Source organism: Mobula birostris, chromosome 10, assembly GCF_030028105.1.
Source record: "Mobula birostris isolate sMobBir1 chromosome 10, sMobBir1.hap1, whole genome shotgun sequence".
Lineage (NCBI taxonomy): Eukaryota > Metazoa > Chordata > Chondrichthyes > Myliobatiformes > Myliobatidae > Mobula > Mobula birostris.
In genome coordinates this window covers 66,884,112-66,900,351 of record NC_092379.1, presented here as the reverse complement: position 1 = coordinate 66,900,351, position 16,240 = coordinate 66,884,112, and the positions used below count along the sequence as shown (strand labels likewise).

The 16,240-nt window shown below is 44.8% G+C and overlaps 1 protein-coding gene across 1 annotated transcript in view; it reads left to right on the top strand.

The window, feature by feature from the left end:
* stk26 (serine/threonine protein kinase 26) overlaps positions 1-15,779 on the top strand; it is a 105,782-nt gene extending 90,003 nt beyond the window's left edge. The window contains exons 8-11 of the mRNA XM_072270399.1: positions 4,977-5,076; positions 8,666-8,728; positions 9,365-9,501; positions 12,914-15,779. Of these exons, the coding sequence (XP_072126500.1) occupies positions 4,977-5,076; positions 8,666-8,728; positions 9,365-9,501; positions 12,914-12,938 (325 nt within the window). The 3' untranslated portion in view covers positions 12,939-15,779. The remainder of the gene's footprint in view (positions 1-4,976; positions 5,077-8,665; positions 8,729-9,364; positions 9,502-12,913) is intronic.
* Positions 15,780-16,240: the final 461 nt, after the last annotated feature.

Genomic DNA, 16,240 nt, shown 5'->3' with positions numbered 1-16,240 from the left:
GCAGGAGAGCTGAACCATTCAGTTACAGGAGGCTACGCAACCTGTTGAGTTTTTTCTGGCTCACAGTGAGATCATTCCACCTTCTCCACCCTTTCCCCTTAACCCTGCAAATCCTCCAGCACAGGGATGATAGAAAAAAAATGGAGGGCTATGTAGGAGAGAAGGGTTAGATTGCTCTTGGAATAGGTTAAAGGGTTGGCACAATATCATGGGCTGAAGGGCCTGTAACTATACTGTACTCTTCTATGTTCTATACTGAACATATTCACCTCCCTGTATACTGCTCTAGTCATAGTCATACCTTATTGATCCCAAGGGAAATTGGGTTTCATTACAGTTGCACCAACCAAGAATATAGAGTATAAATATAGCAATATGAAACCATAAATAATTAAATAATAATATGTAAATTATGCCAGACGGAAATAAGTCCAGGACCAGCCTATTGGCTCAGGGTGTCTGACCCTCCAAGGGAGGAGTTGTAAAGTTTGATGGCCACAGGCAGGAATGACTTCCTATGACACTCTGTGTTGCATCTCGGTGGAATGAGTCTCTGACTGAATGTACTCCTGTGCCCAACCAGTACATTATGTAGTGGATGGGAGACATTGTCCAAGATGGCATGCAACTTGGACAGCATCCTCTTTTCAGGCACCGCCGTCAGAGAGTCCAGTTCCATCCCCCCAGCCAATCACTGGCCTTACGAATGAGTTTGTTGATTCTGTTGGTGTCTGCTACCCTCAGCCTGCTGCCCCAAAACACAACAGCAAACATGATCGCACTGGCCACCACAGACTCGTAGGACATCCTCAGCACCATCCGACAGATGTTAAAGGACCTTGGTCTCCTCAGGAAATAGAGATGGCTCTGACCCTTCTTGTAGACAGCCTCAGTGTTCTTTGACCAGTCCAGTTTATTGTCAATTCGTATCCCCAGGTAATTGTAATCCTCCACCATGTCCACACTGTCCCCCTGGATGGAAACAGGGGTCGCTGGTACCTTAGCTCTCCTCAGGTCTACCACCAGCTCCTTAGTCTTTTTCATATTAAGCTGCAGATAATTCTGCTCACACCATGTGACAAAGTTTCCTACCGTAGCCCTGTACTCAGCCACATCTCCCTTGCTGATGCATCCAACTATGGCAGAGTCATCAGAAAACTTCTGAAGATGGCAAGACTCTGTGCAGTAGTTGACGTCCGAGGTGTAAATGGTGAAGAGAAAGGAAGACAAGACAGTCCCCTGTGGAGCCCCAGTGCTGCTGATCACTCTGTCTGACACACAGTGTTGCAAGCACACGTACTGTGGTCTGCCAGTCAGGTAATCAATAATCCATGACACCAGGAAAGCATCCATCTGCATCGCTGTCAGCTTCTCCCCCAGAAGAGCAGGGCGAATGGTGTTGAACGCACTGGAGAAGTCAAAAAACATGACCCTCACAGTGCTCGCTGGTTTGTCCAGATGGTCGTAGACACCGTTCAGCAGGTAGACGATGGCATCCTCAACTCCTAGTCGGGGCTGGTAGGTGAACTGGAGGGGATCTAAGTGTGGCCTGACCATAGGCCGGAGCAGCTCCAGAACAAGTCTCTCCAGGGTCTTCATGATGTGGGAGGTCAATGCCACCGGTCTGTAGTCATTGAGGCCGCTGGGGCATGACGTCTTCGGCACAGGGACGAGGCAGGACGTCTTCCACAGCACAGGAATCCTTTGGAGACTCAGGCTCAGGTTGAAGACATGGCGAAGTACTCCACATAGCTGAGGGGCACAGGCTTTGAACACCCTGGTATTGACACCATCCGCCTGCAGCCTTGCTTGGGTGGAGATGTTTCAACTGTCTTCTCACCTGTTCAGCTGTGAAGCCCACCGTGGTGGTTTCATGTGGGAGAGGGGTATAGTCATGAGAGCAGGGTGGGGGACTGTGAGGAGGGGTAGTTATTGTTGAATTATCTGCCATGAAATCCCATTTGCTATCCATTCCAAGTGTGACCTATAAACGTTTGTACTTGCTCTAGGGCAAGTTTTGTTCTGAATGTTACTTTTGGCCCTTTTGCCATTCATCTTCCTTCTCTGTCCCTTGATCTGCCCTTCCTTATCATAAATGCCTCAATCAGACCAGCCCACAAGACCAGTGGCATGGCAGGCAGAACAGCTGGCTTGTGGCTTCAGAGATCGGGTACTGTCTGTGTCAAATTTGCATGTTCTCTCTGGGACAACACAAATTTACCCCCCCCCCCCCCAAGCACTCTGTCTTTTTCCCACACATCCCAATGATGCCTGTAGGTTAATTGACTGCTGTGAGTTGCTCAGTGTGTGTGAATATAAAATCTAGCTTTGTCTGGAGAATAAAGTGGGATTAGTGTACACTGGATGGGCGATGGACAGTAGGCAGAAGGACTGTATAATTCTTGAGAACAACTTCTCCCGTCTCTGTATAACATCCAAATAATTGCCCTTGTGAATCTCCTCAGAAACCTATCCAGGTTCTTTTTGTATTTCCTGAACATCACTGTGTGATTTTTACATTGAACTACATGCAGGAAAGCCCTGAATTTGTAACTAAAACTCTGGTATCAGTACAAAATCCTATATATCATTGCTGATTGCTAACACTCCTGACCAGTGGGATCTTCCCATTCTGTTCCACCAGACTAACTCAGCACAATGCATATTTAAAAATGGATTCGTCAATAATCAAAGGCCTCTGCTTGTTTCTCTTGGTTGGGACAGTGTTAGCTCAAGTTATCTCCGTGTTTGTTGACTGTGAATAGGCAGCTTTCAGTTAGCCCAGTTATTTTTGGTCACTGAGTCATATGTTCTGCAGCCTTAATTAGGATTTATTGCTAGTGCAAATGATACTAAAGAAGCTCTGTGAACCTACTGTAAGAGGCCTAAACAGCCGGGTTATACTATTTTTAGTGAGAGTAATTGGAGGATAAGTTATAGCCAGGACTCTGGGGAGAATTTGCCTTTAAATACTTACATGGAATTTGAGGGGGAGAGACTGGCACTCAGTATATCAGCAAAGAAGTAGATGCAAGGAGTTAGCCGTTCTGTCCCTCCAGAACAATGAGATCACATCTGCTAGGGTCTGAGCCTTGGCTCCTTCCTGTACACCCAATAAGGCAAAAAATTGGCTTCATGGCGTTCTTGGCTCTGCCTGCCCAGCTCTGTGTGGGGATGTGTATCCCAGATATTCAAGGCCTCTGAGAAAAGAAATTCCTCCTCATCTCTATGACAACTGATTCAGGAGCTGTCTCTTTATTCAGCTTCAGATTAGTTTGTTCTCCTACATGCCAGAGTACCATGTGAAGCTCACAGAATGAACCATCTAAATGGTCATAATAAATACACCAATAAGTAAAGCAAATGGTTGCAAAACAACAGAGTGGTGCAAACATTGTAGCACAATCTGAAATAGTACTAAAGTGACATTAATAGAACAGCAAGACTGCCTGAATGTGCCAGCATCACTGGGAAGGGGCTGTAGAAGTGATTGGTTCAGAAGTCTAAAAGCAGCGGGGAAGACGCATCCTCTCACTGTCTACAGCGTCAAACCCCTTTCTATGGTTCTCTGAGTTTGTCCATTGTCTAAACTGATTGAGTGTTGGACCAGCCTGCTTCGCTGGTCCTGATTCCTCCCGGATACCAAACCCAGCAAACCTCTGCGTGCCCTCCTGTGGAAGTATGTACTTCATAAGCCCAGAGAGCAAACCTGTACTTACTTCAGCTGGGTGTTCAACAAGGCAAAACTACTTCTACTCTCAGTAATACTGCACTAGTAAGTTAGCCTGGAGACTGGGGTCAGATCCCTGGACTGTATTTGAACTTCTGGCTGTCTGATTCTGGATGAGGTGGCGGTGGGGGCCTTGTGGACTGCATGAAACTAATACCAGTGATGCCAAAGACGGCCCTGGAGATGTTCTTGGGAGATGAAAGTTCAATCCTAGCACTGTTGTCAGTGCTCAGTGTCCCTCACTTTGTCCCTTTCATTTGTCCAGCTATTTCTGTTGTAATTGTATGAATAAATAGAGTTTTGATGTTGATTGTGCCTCACAGTGGATAGAACCATTTCCGATCAGCAATGGAGGCCTGATTTGAACCTGACTTTTGTTGCTGTCTGTGCAGAGTTTGCACTTTCTCTCTCCCACCACTTGTATTTCCCCGGGTGCTCTGGTTTCTTCCCATATCCCAAAGATGTGCAGTTGGTAGGTTAATTGGCCATTGTAAGTTGCCCCTCGTGTGTGAGTGAATGGGAGAGCCTGGAGGATGTTGATGGAAATGTGCAGAGAATAAAATGAGATTAGAGCAGGGGTTCTCAACCTGGGGTCCACACACCCCTTAATGGTACTGGTGCATGGGAACCCCTGGATTAGTGTGAGGGTAGCTGATGGGCTGAAGGGCCTGTTTCTCTGTAAGACTCTGTTCAATGTCATGGCAGAGTCTTCAGGTACGGAGGGAGTGCTGTACTTGGTGGAGAAGCCACAGTTTAACAGGATGTTCTACCGAAAGGTCTTTAGCCTCTTTCATACGTGGGTTAATCAGTCTCTATAAATTGCCCTTCGTGGTAGAATCTGGAAGTGAGTTGTTGCGAATGGGCCTAGAATAGATGTGGTTGAGGCAGGATTTGTATAAATAGGTGCTTGATGGTCATCACAGACTGAATAGGCTGAAGAACCTGCAGCTGTTCCTTTTATCTGACTGATGAGCAGCTTGAATTTCAGAGAAAGACAGGTTTAGAACCAGCCCATGTTCCTTGGGCACATTGGTAGGGGAGCGCTCGAGTATTGCCTTCAGTTACCACTGAGGAATGGGTTTTCCAGCAAGGTGCCTGATGGGCTAAGCCTGCGCTCAGTCACTGAGAGTGGAGGGACTCGGTGGAAAGTCTAGCAGTGTGAGACATCTGAGCCTGAAACTGAGGATGGTAGAAAATATCTGCTGACCACCTTGTGATGTCTTTCTTTCTTCCTCCTTCCTTTCAGTGGGAGTAGTGACAAGGAGAACAAGAACACAAGACCCATTGAGTGGTCCTTCACCACGGTGAAGAAGAAGCCGGATGCAAAGAAGCTGCAGAATGGGACGGTAAGTGCAGCAGCTCTCTTACCTGAACCCTCTCTCAACCGCACCATTTTTCTCACTCCACCCTTCCCCCTGCCTTTCCAGCCCCTCTACCTCACTCTCAGCCCTACAGTGTCAGGTGTTTAATGGTTCCACTGGGCCCCTAGAGTGGAGAGTTGAGCTCATACATATAATCTTGTAACTCCCAATGTCATAGAGTTATACTATATGAACCTTTTGCCCAGTTGAACCATGCTGACCAAGATGCCCATCTGAGTCAATCCCATTGACTAGATCTTGGCCCGTATCCCTCTAAACGTTTCTATCCATGTACCTGCCAAATATCTTTTAAACATTGAAATTATACCCACCTCTATAATGTCATATGGCAGCTCGTTCCATGTACCCAACACTATCTCAGGTCCCTTTTAAGTCTTTCCCCTCTCACCTTAAATCCGTGCCTCCTAGTTTTTGATTCCCCCAGTTTTTGTTTCTCTGGGGAGAAAGACTGTGACTTTACCTTATCTATGACCCTCGTGATTTACTACTTTACTCAGTGTGGCATGTGAGACTGTGGAAGAGCCTTCAGGTCAGATACCAGGGCTGTTGAGAAGTCACTGGTGGTGTGACTCAGTTGGGACTTCCTGCAAAAAAAAAAAGCAAGCGTGTCCTGTCAGGGGTTTCTGCAGAGCTTGAGATTGTTTATATTATTGGACAAGGGTCAATAACAATAAGTTAGGTTTAAGTGGAGTGACCATTGTGGGAGTGGGCTAGGGTTAGAGTGAGGAGCTTGAGGCTTTGACGAGGAGTGGTGGAGACTAAGTTTCTGTCAGTTTCTTTCTTTCTTTCTTATTGCACAGTTACAGCAGTAGAATTGATGGTCACAACGGTGGAGTGTTCCTCCTGCGAGATGCGGGAGGACAGGGAGACCTCCAATGTCCTGCAAAAGTGGATCCATCTGCAGCTTCTTGCAGACCACTTCAGGGAGCTGGGGCTGGGTGAACTCTGGTTCATTTGAAAGACAGAGTCGTTGGTTCACAGGGAGGTAGTTGCACCAAAGGTGTAGGACACAGGTAATTGGGTGACTGTCAGGAGAGGGAAAGGAGATAGGCAACCTGTGCAGGGTACCTCTGTGTCCATTCTCTCAGTAACAAGTAAGTTGTTTTGGATACTTGTCGGGATTGTGATATACTGTAACAGAGGAAACATACAGCAGTCAGATCTTTGGTACTGAGTCCGGGTCTCTGTGACTCAGAACGCAAGGGGGAGAAGAGGCGGGTAATAAGGAAATTCCTGGATGGTATGTTGCCTCCCAGGTGCTAGGGTCAGGGACATCTTGGATCGAGTCCATGGTGTTCCTTAAGGGGAGGATAAGCAGCCAGAAGTTGTGATCCATGTTGGTACCAATGAGGTGGACAGGACCTCAAGGGTGGTGACCTCAGAATTGCCACGTATGCCACCTGCTAGTGAAGCTAGAAATAAGAAGAAATTACAATTAAGATGTGGGGAAGATATTAAGTGGATTTTTTGCTTCTTTATTTTCTGGGGAGACAGACAATCTTGATTTGAGGCAAAAGAGCAGTGAGGTCATGGACCATATATGCATTACAGAGGAGGAGGTGCTTGCTGTCTTGAGGGATAGATCTCTGGAATCTGACAAGGTGCCCCCTCAGACATTGTTGGAGGCTACTACAGAAATTGCAAGAGCCCTAGAGAAGTTATTTACAGCACCTTCAGTCAAGGGTGAGGTGCCAGAGGATTGGAGGATAGCCGAGTTTGTTACTTTGTTTAGGAAAGGCTCTAAGAATAAGCCATGAAATTATTGGCTGGTGAGCCTGACGTCAGTTGTGGGTAAATTATTGGAAGGTATTCTAAGGGATCAGGTATATAACTATTTGTATAGACAGGATCTGATCAAGGATATCAACATGACTTTGTGTGTGGTAGGTCATGTCTAACCAATCTTAAGAATTTTTCAAGTAGGAATGTTGATGTATGAAGGGCAAGTGTGAATTTATGATGTATGGTGTCTGCATGGGCCTAAGCAAGGCCTTTGACAAGGTCCCAATGGGAGGTTGGTCAGGAAGTTGCAGTTCAATTTGAAGATGAGGTAGTCAATTGGATTCAACATTGGACTAATAGGAGAAGCCCGACAGTGGTACAAAATGGTTGTCTCCGTAAGTGGCCGCCGTGAGTAGTGGAGTGCTGCAGGAATTGGTACTGGGTCCTTTGTGTTTGTCATCTTCATCAATGATTTGGATGATAAAGTGGTAAACTGGATCAGAAGGTTTGCTGATGACAAGATTGAGGGTGTAGTGGACAGTGAGGAAGGCTATCAAAGGCTGCAAGATCTGGACTATCTGGAAAAATGGGCTGAAAAATGGCAGATGCCAGCATTTAATGCAGACAAGTGTGAGGTGTTGCACTTTGGGAGAGTGAACTGTGGGAGGTCTTGTAGAGTGGATGGTGGGGCACTGAGGAGTGTGGTAGAACAAAGGGATCTGGGAATACAGGTCCATCATTCCTTGAAAGTGGTGTCACAGATAGAGAAGGTCACAAAGAGAGCTTTTGGCACTATGGTGTTCATAAATCAAAGTGCTGAGCACAGGAGCTGGGATGTTAATATTGCATTTATGTAAGATGTTGGTAAAACCAAATTTAGAGTATTGTGTGCAGTTGTGGCCACCTACCTACAGGAAAGATATCTGTAAGTTTGAAGGAGTACAGAGATAATGTACAATGATGTTGTTGGGACTTGAGTTATTGGGAAAAGTTGAATTAGTTAGGGCTTTATTCCCTGAAGCGCAGGAGAATGAGAGAGGAATGAAGAATAAGAGTTTGGCATGGAATAGATGTGCTGAAGAGCCTGTCTCAGGGCTGTTGTGGTCTGTGACTCTGCTTCTTGTGATTTTGGTTGAGGCGGGGATCTGGATCCCTGTGCAAAGCAGAGTTATCTTAATGGTCACCAACACTAGGACCGTGGTTTACTATTGCCTCTGTAAGGGGCGTTGTCTCTTATTATTTACCTACTATGCTACAAAGGGCCATTTGCCCGTCAGATCCATGATGCTTCTCAGCTGAGCAATCCTATCAGCCGCATATTCCCCCTCCCACCACTCTTTTCTCCTTTGCTCCCTCCACCTCTGCCATTTACTCTCAAATAGGCCCATTCATTTTTAGTCCCCCACTTTGTGTTGCGAAATGTGTGGTTTTGCGGCAGCAGTGCATTATAATAAAAATATATAAATTATAAATAAGTCGTGCAAAAAAGTAGTGAGGTAGTATACATGGGTTCATTGTCCATTCAGAAATCTGATGGTGAAGGGAAATCTGGTGCCATGGGAGGTTTGGCTCTTGATTTTTGTGTTTCCTGGAGTGGGACTTTAACTCTCCACTTTCTGTCCCGAGTTGAGTGCAAGCTCTGAGTGATGACTGTCACCTAAATGCAGGTGCAATTGAGGGATAAAAGTGAAGCTTGTAATATCCATGTCTGTACTGATCTTGTAAAAAAACAAAGAAATTAGTGGATTGGTGATGTTGCACACTGCTCTCAATCATTGTTGGCTTGCACAGGGCTAAACAGCTGTTAACATTGTGTTATTTCATCATCCAGGACCAGGATGTCACCAAAATATCATCATATATATCTACTGTGATTGCTCCTCTCTTTGCTGAGGTAAGTAAAGGCACCTGCAGTAAGACGGAATCGGTCAGGATGGGGACTTTGGCAGATGTTCCAGAATGCTGGACACTTTTCCTTTTAATGATTCCCTTAACATTGTTAAACAGTAGAGTAATGCATTTTCCAGTGAGTGGGAGTATGGGAAACAGAAAGGGGTGAGTTTTATGTCTTGATGTGTAAAGAGAGGGTAGAAACCAGGCGTCCCCATGTATGAGAGGGAATGATGAAACTGATATCCCAGTAGGTGTGGGAGGGGAGGGGTGGTGGTGAGGGAACTAGAGACTCTAGTGTGTGAGAGGGAGCACAGGAACCAGGGCCACATTATAGTATGAGAGGGGGTGAGAGAATTTGCATCCCCCCCCCCCACCCTGTGAGAGATTGGGAACTGGGACCGTGGTATGTGAGGTGGAACGAGGGAACCAGGGCCCCAGTGTGTGAATGGAATACAGGAATCTGAATCCTGGTGTGTTGAAAGCTCCATATAAGTCAACACCAAGTGGACCCGATAAACAGCCAGCAGGATTTCCACATGATCAGATAACAGATTATCAGAGTTTGCCTGTACTTTGTTTGCATGAGAGAGAGTGACATGGAATGGAACTAAAAATCTGTGCATCTCCCTCAACCCAGCTGAAGGAACAGGACAGAGACAACACAGAGAGGGCCGAAGCAATTGATGCTCTGGAAAAAAGCATGAGCAGGGTTGAAGCCAGCTACCCTGGCATCACAGAGAAGTTGGTAAAGAAAATAATCGAAAGGTTTCAAAGGTCAGTTTTTTTTGGTTTGTTTGAAGTGCTGGACACTAATACTACTGTAATCAGATGTTTTATAATCTATTTAGTTGTATTGTTCTATACGTTACTTCAATTATCCACTTTTTCTCAGTCTATTTAAGTCCATGTTAGTAATATTGCCAGTGACACTTTTTAGCCTTCATGCCAAAGCTTCCAAACTATGGATCTTTCTCTGTAACCAGCCCAACCCTCCCAGAGAGCTGGCTTTCTGCATCTCTGCTGCTTTGGTCTTCCACAGTCACCTGGGCTTCGCAGTGTGGACCATGCCCCTCGAAGCCTCTGATGCTTTGCAGCTGTAACCTTGTTTCTCACTTCTCATTTGTAGCCCTGTATCAAGCTGTGCGTGATTGCACAGGATGTTTGAAGGCCTTGCATTAACAGAAACTGTTGTGGTTCTTAATACACACACATTATCTCATCATCTGTTGCCCTCTTCCCTTCATGTACTGGTTGCTGTAGGTTAAGATAACATTTCGTATTTGAAAATGAATATATAGATGAGCTCATTTGCACTGTCAGACCACAGATGAGCAAATGGGGAATGCCCTTACAAATAAATAACATCTGGAAGAGAAAGTTGAGATATTTATTTCCTACTGCTTAGTTTATTCATAGATGAGCTCTGCCTTTAATTAACAAATTGTTGTCCATCTATGGAGTCCCGTCAGCAAGGCTCGAAGCTGCTGTAGCTAAAGCCAAGCTTTTATGGTCTCGGGTAGAGAGAGATGGTGAACATTGCTGCAACTTCATACAGGCTGTCCCAGCGTTAGATTTGACAGGTTAGGGTTCCGGTTGAAACGTTTGAGGGAGACGCTTTCACTGGCTTTGGGAATATGAATGTTAAGGTCAGTGTTAACTGTCTTTCCCCAGTTACCCTTGACAAGGAAATGAGTATTGCTTTAAAACACCACAGTACTTGTCGTGATGCTGCTCTTGTGGTGCTGCATAGTGGGGGATTTTGTAGATCTTAATCCATTGGATACGGGATGTATTTCTCGGTCCATGTGTTCTAAGTATGTAGTCTTTGAATATGAGAGATGTTATCGAAGAAATGCTGGCACATACCTGCAGTGGGTTTTGGAATTGTATATTTTACAGGTGACGGAGTCATCCACAGAGAACCAGGCCCCTCAGCCTGCTCCCTTTGCAGCCTTTCTGCCCATCTCCATTGAGTCCCACCAACACTATCCTTCTATCCCAAGTATCTGTATATATACATACATCTTAAATGAAGTGATTATATCTGATTCCACCATCTGCTCTGCCAGTGCATTCCAGATATCAACTCTGCCTTTTAAAAATTTATTTTAAAAAATGCTTAACCTCAGATCCTCTTTAAAACTCACTTCTCTCACCTTAAACCTGTGTAGTCTTGTTTTTGATACCCCTACAATGGGGAAAAAAATTGGGCAGACGGTCAAAATCTCCGTCAGCCTCCTTCACTCCCGTGTAAACAAGTCCAGCCTGTCCAATCTCCTCCCCATAACTAAAGACCCCTAATCCAGGCAACATCCTGTTGAATCTCCACTGGACCATTGCTACGTTGTAATGTGATTAGAATGGTACACAGTACTCCAAGTGCAGTCTAGCAAGACTTTTGTTAAGTTTCACACTCGTATTCTATATCCAGACCTATGAAAACAATTATGCCATTTGCATTCATTGGTCACCTGTGCTGTCATTTTCAGGGGACCCTACCATCTCTTTGCTCATCCATGGAGGTCCATGTTGCTTTGACCTAGAGATCCCTAGGGCTGTCAGAGTGTTGTTTGAGTAGCAGGAAGTATTCCAGCCCACTGTGACTAGCAGGTAGTAGAAAGCCTTTGCAGAGCTGGGCAATGAGTCAATTGCTATAAGACACCCAACTCCAATATTTCTCCTGTGGTCACTGCCAGGCCCAGTTAAGTTTCTGGGCTTTGTCAATCCCATTGTGGGTGATGGATATATGTGTGAGAGGTGACGAAAACCACAATTTTCAAAGAATCAAGAAATTCATTCTTAATGGGTTTGGAATAGGCCAGAGGGCTGGGTAATTTCTGTCTGCAGTAGGAGTGTAGGATTGGAGCCCCATTCAGAATCCAGCAGATGCATGAGGTCGGGGTCAAAGTCAGAGCATGGAAATGTGGCGTTTGGCCCACTGAGTTCGTACCAGCCATCAGTGGCCTATTTACATCAATTCTACATGGATCCCACTTCATTCTCCCCATGTTCATCAAGTCCCCCCCAGATTTTCCTGTTCACTTTCACAATAGGGGAAACTCACAGTGGGCAATAAACCCACAAACTGTCACATCTTGGGTTGTGGAAGAAAATTTGGGGGGGTGGGGGGAGGAGGCTCAATCACAGGGAGAGCGTGCAAACTCCCCTCAGAGAGCACCAGGGTCAGGATTGAACTGGGATCGTCGGAGCTGTGAAGCAGCAGCTCCACCGGCAAACCCACCATGCCTTCAGCTTTGCTGTGTGTGCAGGGGCCGGGTCTGGCACGTGTACAATGCAGGACAACCTCCACTCACCAGCCCCCACCCCACCCACCTGCGTCCTGTAAATCCCCCAGCTTTCCACCATTTCATATTCAATACAAACACACACACACACACACACACACTTGAACATTAAAGTGTCTTTATGTAAGACACTCCCCGAGTAGTAGTAGAGACATCCCAGTCAAATCATCTGTGGCAAATAAAATTGGGTACCTGCAAGCACCTCCCTGATACACCCTCTGCTGTTTCAATCGGTACATTTAATGTCAGAGAAATGTATACAATATACATCCTGAAATTCTTTTTCTTTGCAAACATCCACAAAAACAGAGGAGTGCCCCAAAGAATGAATGACAGTTAAATGTTAGAACCCCAAAGCAACCCTCACCCCCCCCCAAAAAAGGAGATATTAACTGGGTGAGTCGGTACGTGGAGCTGCAGCACCGGTAGTGCTCAGCAGGGGTCAGAGCTGAGCATGTTGCCTTCATGCTTCGTACTCCATAACTACGATGTAACTGCTTTCCTCATTTAATTACCTCCAGCTCTGTGTTCATGCATAGCCAAGTGAAACCAGCCCAGTCGTGGGGCTCTGTGTCTGCTGGCTTGACCATCTCAGAGGGCAGTTCCCTGCAGTGTTGGAGTGTAGTGACATGTAGCCTGGGTGAAGTCAGGTTTGTTTTCCTAAAGGAAGTTATTGACCTATTAGAATACAGGTGAAGAGAGAGGGAGTTTGAAATGATGGGGGGGGGGGTGGTGTGAGGAGGAAGGGAGAAACAGAGATTGTTGTGGTTTATAATGCCAATGGGAGAGTAATGAATATGCTCAAGTTAGTGACTGTGGAAAAGTTCTATTTGTAAAGTGGTGTCTACCCTTTTTAATTTTTGTTCCTGTTTCCTCTGTAGGTTTTCGGCTACTGAAGCATGCTGAGGACTCCACCTGATGACTGGATACTTTCATAGGTCCCAGCACACCTACGCTGTACAAAACCTCCTCCCCACAACCATGCCTCCCCCATTTCCTTCTCTCACAAATCAGGTCTTAACTCTACAAGATTTTCTGCAATGCTTTAAGATGATGGCCAACATCTCGCCTGTGTGAATTGAATGTTAAAAGCAAACTCCTGGCTGAGTGCAGGAAAGCTGGACTAATTGTTTTGTTAACTCAAGTTAAAATTCATCTTTACTGCACTTTTGTGCCAATGAATTAGAAATATTAATTGCCAGCACTGAGTAGAAAGTCTGACTTACTGGTGTTGCCTATTGAAAATGTGTCACATTTACTTTAATCTCCATTACACAGAAGTTGAAATACTGGGCCACAAATTGGAGGTAGGGGAGGGTGATGTTGTAGGTATATTGAGGATGAGTCTCAAACTACTGACTGGCTGGTGCTTTCAATCCAGTTGTTTTCTGCTGGACATGGCTGCTGACATGCAAAGAGACCGATTTTAGTCGAGTTGAGGCACAGTGCTACTTCAGAAAGAGTTACTACTCCTGTTCCTGTCTGTGTGACTCTTGATACCACAGACATGAACCAGCAACACTGATGTTTCACACTCCCACTCCCATCTACCACACCTCCCCCAGCTCATTGACCTCAACTACATTTTTGTGTTTGCTTAGAAATTCCATTTTGAACTTCCTGGACCAGTCCCGTTCTTGTGCCTCGTTAATGCATCAGAACTCAAAAATGTGATCCTGTCGGCAAATAAGAATACAGATCTACACTGATTCCAATTGCACCTGACGTTATCCTAAGCAACTTTCAAAGACCACAGCCCGAGCAAGTGCAAGTGTAAATTGTTATTCCTCATCAGCTTTTTGTAAAATTAATAATCCCTTGAGCAGTCTCAGTTGTATATCCTCAACAAAATAAAAAAAAGGGTGCAGCATTTCAGTAGTCTTTTTTACTGTGGGGAAGGGTGTGAAATCAATGCAGGAACCCATTGTACTATGTACAAGGACTGAGAGAGAGAAAGCAGAAGCATTTCTCAAGAAGGCTCTCGTTGACTTCCACTTTTCTGCCTTGAGACAGCTTTTATTGGAGTTTTGAGCCTCTAGTCCCTGCAAGTGTAATCTAAACTTAAATGGTAGGATGGACTTGAACAGTGCCCCTGAATTTCTTCCCATATTGGCAGAGGAGAGGGTGCCTTTTGTGCTTCAAAGAAGCCTTCAGTCATGGTCCTAAATTCTCTAACTCAATTTGGCATCCTTTGTTTTGATAGGTTTGCTTATAAAGTCGCTCTTGATGAATGACCATTGAAAGTGGTTGTGTGTGAAGAGATCGTCCAGGAAAAGGCATTGACCTTGCTAAACTTCCCACTGTGTGTGGGGTGAAGCAGTCTATGTGTGAGACAGAACTGGCATACCCCTCTGGTTTATTTAGGAATGGGGCAGGGGGCAAGGGGAAGAGAGAGGAGTCTGGGAGCACTAAAATGTTCTGAGGTTGTAGCTCAAAACGGATTCTTCTGCTGTGGCTTCATTGAGGTAAATTGCTATTTAGAGATCAGCTCAGAGAAGATATACCTTAGGTTTATTAAATAGGAGCCCATTCTTTCCTGAGTTGGATTGAAATGGAAGTCTGTCCAAAATTCCTGCACAGAGCCTTCATCAACAGTAATTCTGTTCCCGTTCCTATGGTGACTTCAGCTCCTCAGTCAGTATGGGGTCCACCTCATGTTGTAACTGTGGTCCTGTTAACAGCCACTTGGTAGTTTTTACCATGGTGAACGTGGAACAATTCTGGGTGGAAAAGATCCAAGGGCAGTCATGCACAGCTGCACTTGTGTATTTGAAGCTGACTTGAAGAATGGTGATTAGTGTTTGGTGGCTGTGTGTGTGAAAGGTCTTGGCAAGAATCCTCTCCCAGCATCTGAGTAGCTGAGTGAATATATTTTAAAAAATGAGATTATCACTTAATTTCACCAAACATTGAGAGCTTCCAGCTGCTGGACCACAACTACCCCCAACCCCGTAAGCGCCCTGATCTTTCCAAGCTAGCAGCAAGGAGAATATGCCCCATTTAACAAAGCCAATTGAACTTTCAAGTGTTGCAGCTGAGAATGAGGAGAGATGATTCTGGAAAGGACAGAATTGCCAGGAAGGTCACGTGTATATACTTTGTCACAGAACTCCACAAGGTAGTTGCACTGCTTCATATCTGCTTTTTATTTTGTGTGTGGGTGCATAATGTAAGGATAGACCATTCAATCTTACATTCTTTACACACTCTGTCAATGCTACCTTTACGTCAAATGTTTTTTAATACACATTTATACAGAGAGATTGCCTAAATATATTTTGCCAAATGTTTGAACAAGTGATTGGTCTTTAGACTACAACTTGTCAGCTAAATTGGGGGAGATTTACTTACCAATGGTATTTTCAAATTTACAGTTTCATTGAAATCCAGCATGAGCCACAAGATGCCAAATATTAGCCTTCATCTGGTATCTGACCTCTTTACATGTTTACCACTTAACTTTCCATCCTGAGCATCATAAAATCAGGGCCTTTGTTTCAAGATTGAAAATTGTTTTATTTCTGGGGTATTTTTCAAAAAGTCACAATTAATGTCTTGATTTAAAGCAATATTTTTGTAAGTGTATAGAAGATAGTAATGTAAATATAAGATAGAATCTAGTAGAGAGCAAGATGTGTGAGCTAGTTCTGTGGCTATCAGGAGTATATAAATCTGTTTTGTAGATAATGTTTTGTTATTCATAGTTCTGGGGTTTGAATGGTTTTATGAATAAATATTTAAATCATCCTCATCTGTGTTTTGTATGTTTATTATAGATCATGGAGGCTTGTTCTGAGTACATCTTTAACGGGATAAGCCAAGTACAGTATGTGTCATAGAGTAATACTGCACTGAAACAGGCCCTTCTGCCCAACTTAACCATGCTGACCATGAGTCACAGAGAATTACAGCACAGAAACAGGCCCTTTGGCCCATCTAATCAATGCCAGAAAAATTTGAACTGCCAACTTCCATTGACCTGCAGTGGGACCATAGCCCTCCATAATACTACTATCCATGTACCTATCCAAACTTCGCTTAAACATTGCAATTGAGCTTGCATGGGCCACTTGTGCAGGCAGTTCATTCCACACTCTCTTCACCCTCTGATTAAAGAAATTTCCTCTCATCGTCCCCTTAAACTTCTCACCCATGACCTCTGGTTGTAGTCCCACCCAAACTCAGTGGAAAAAGCCTGCTTGCATTTA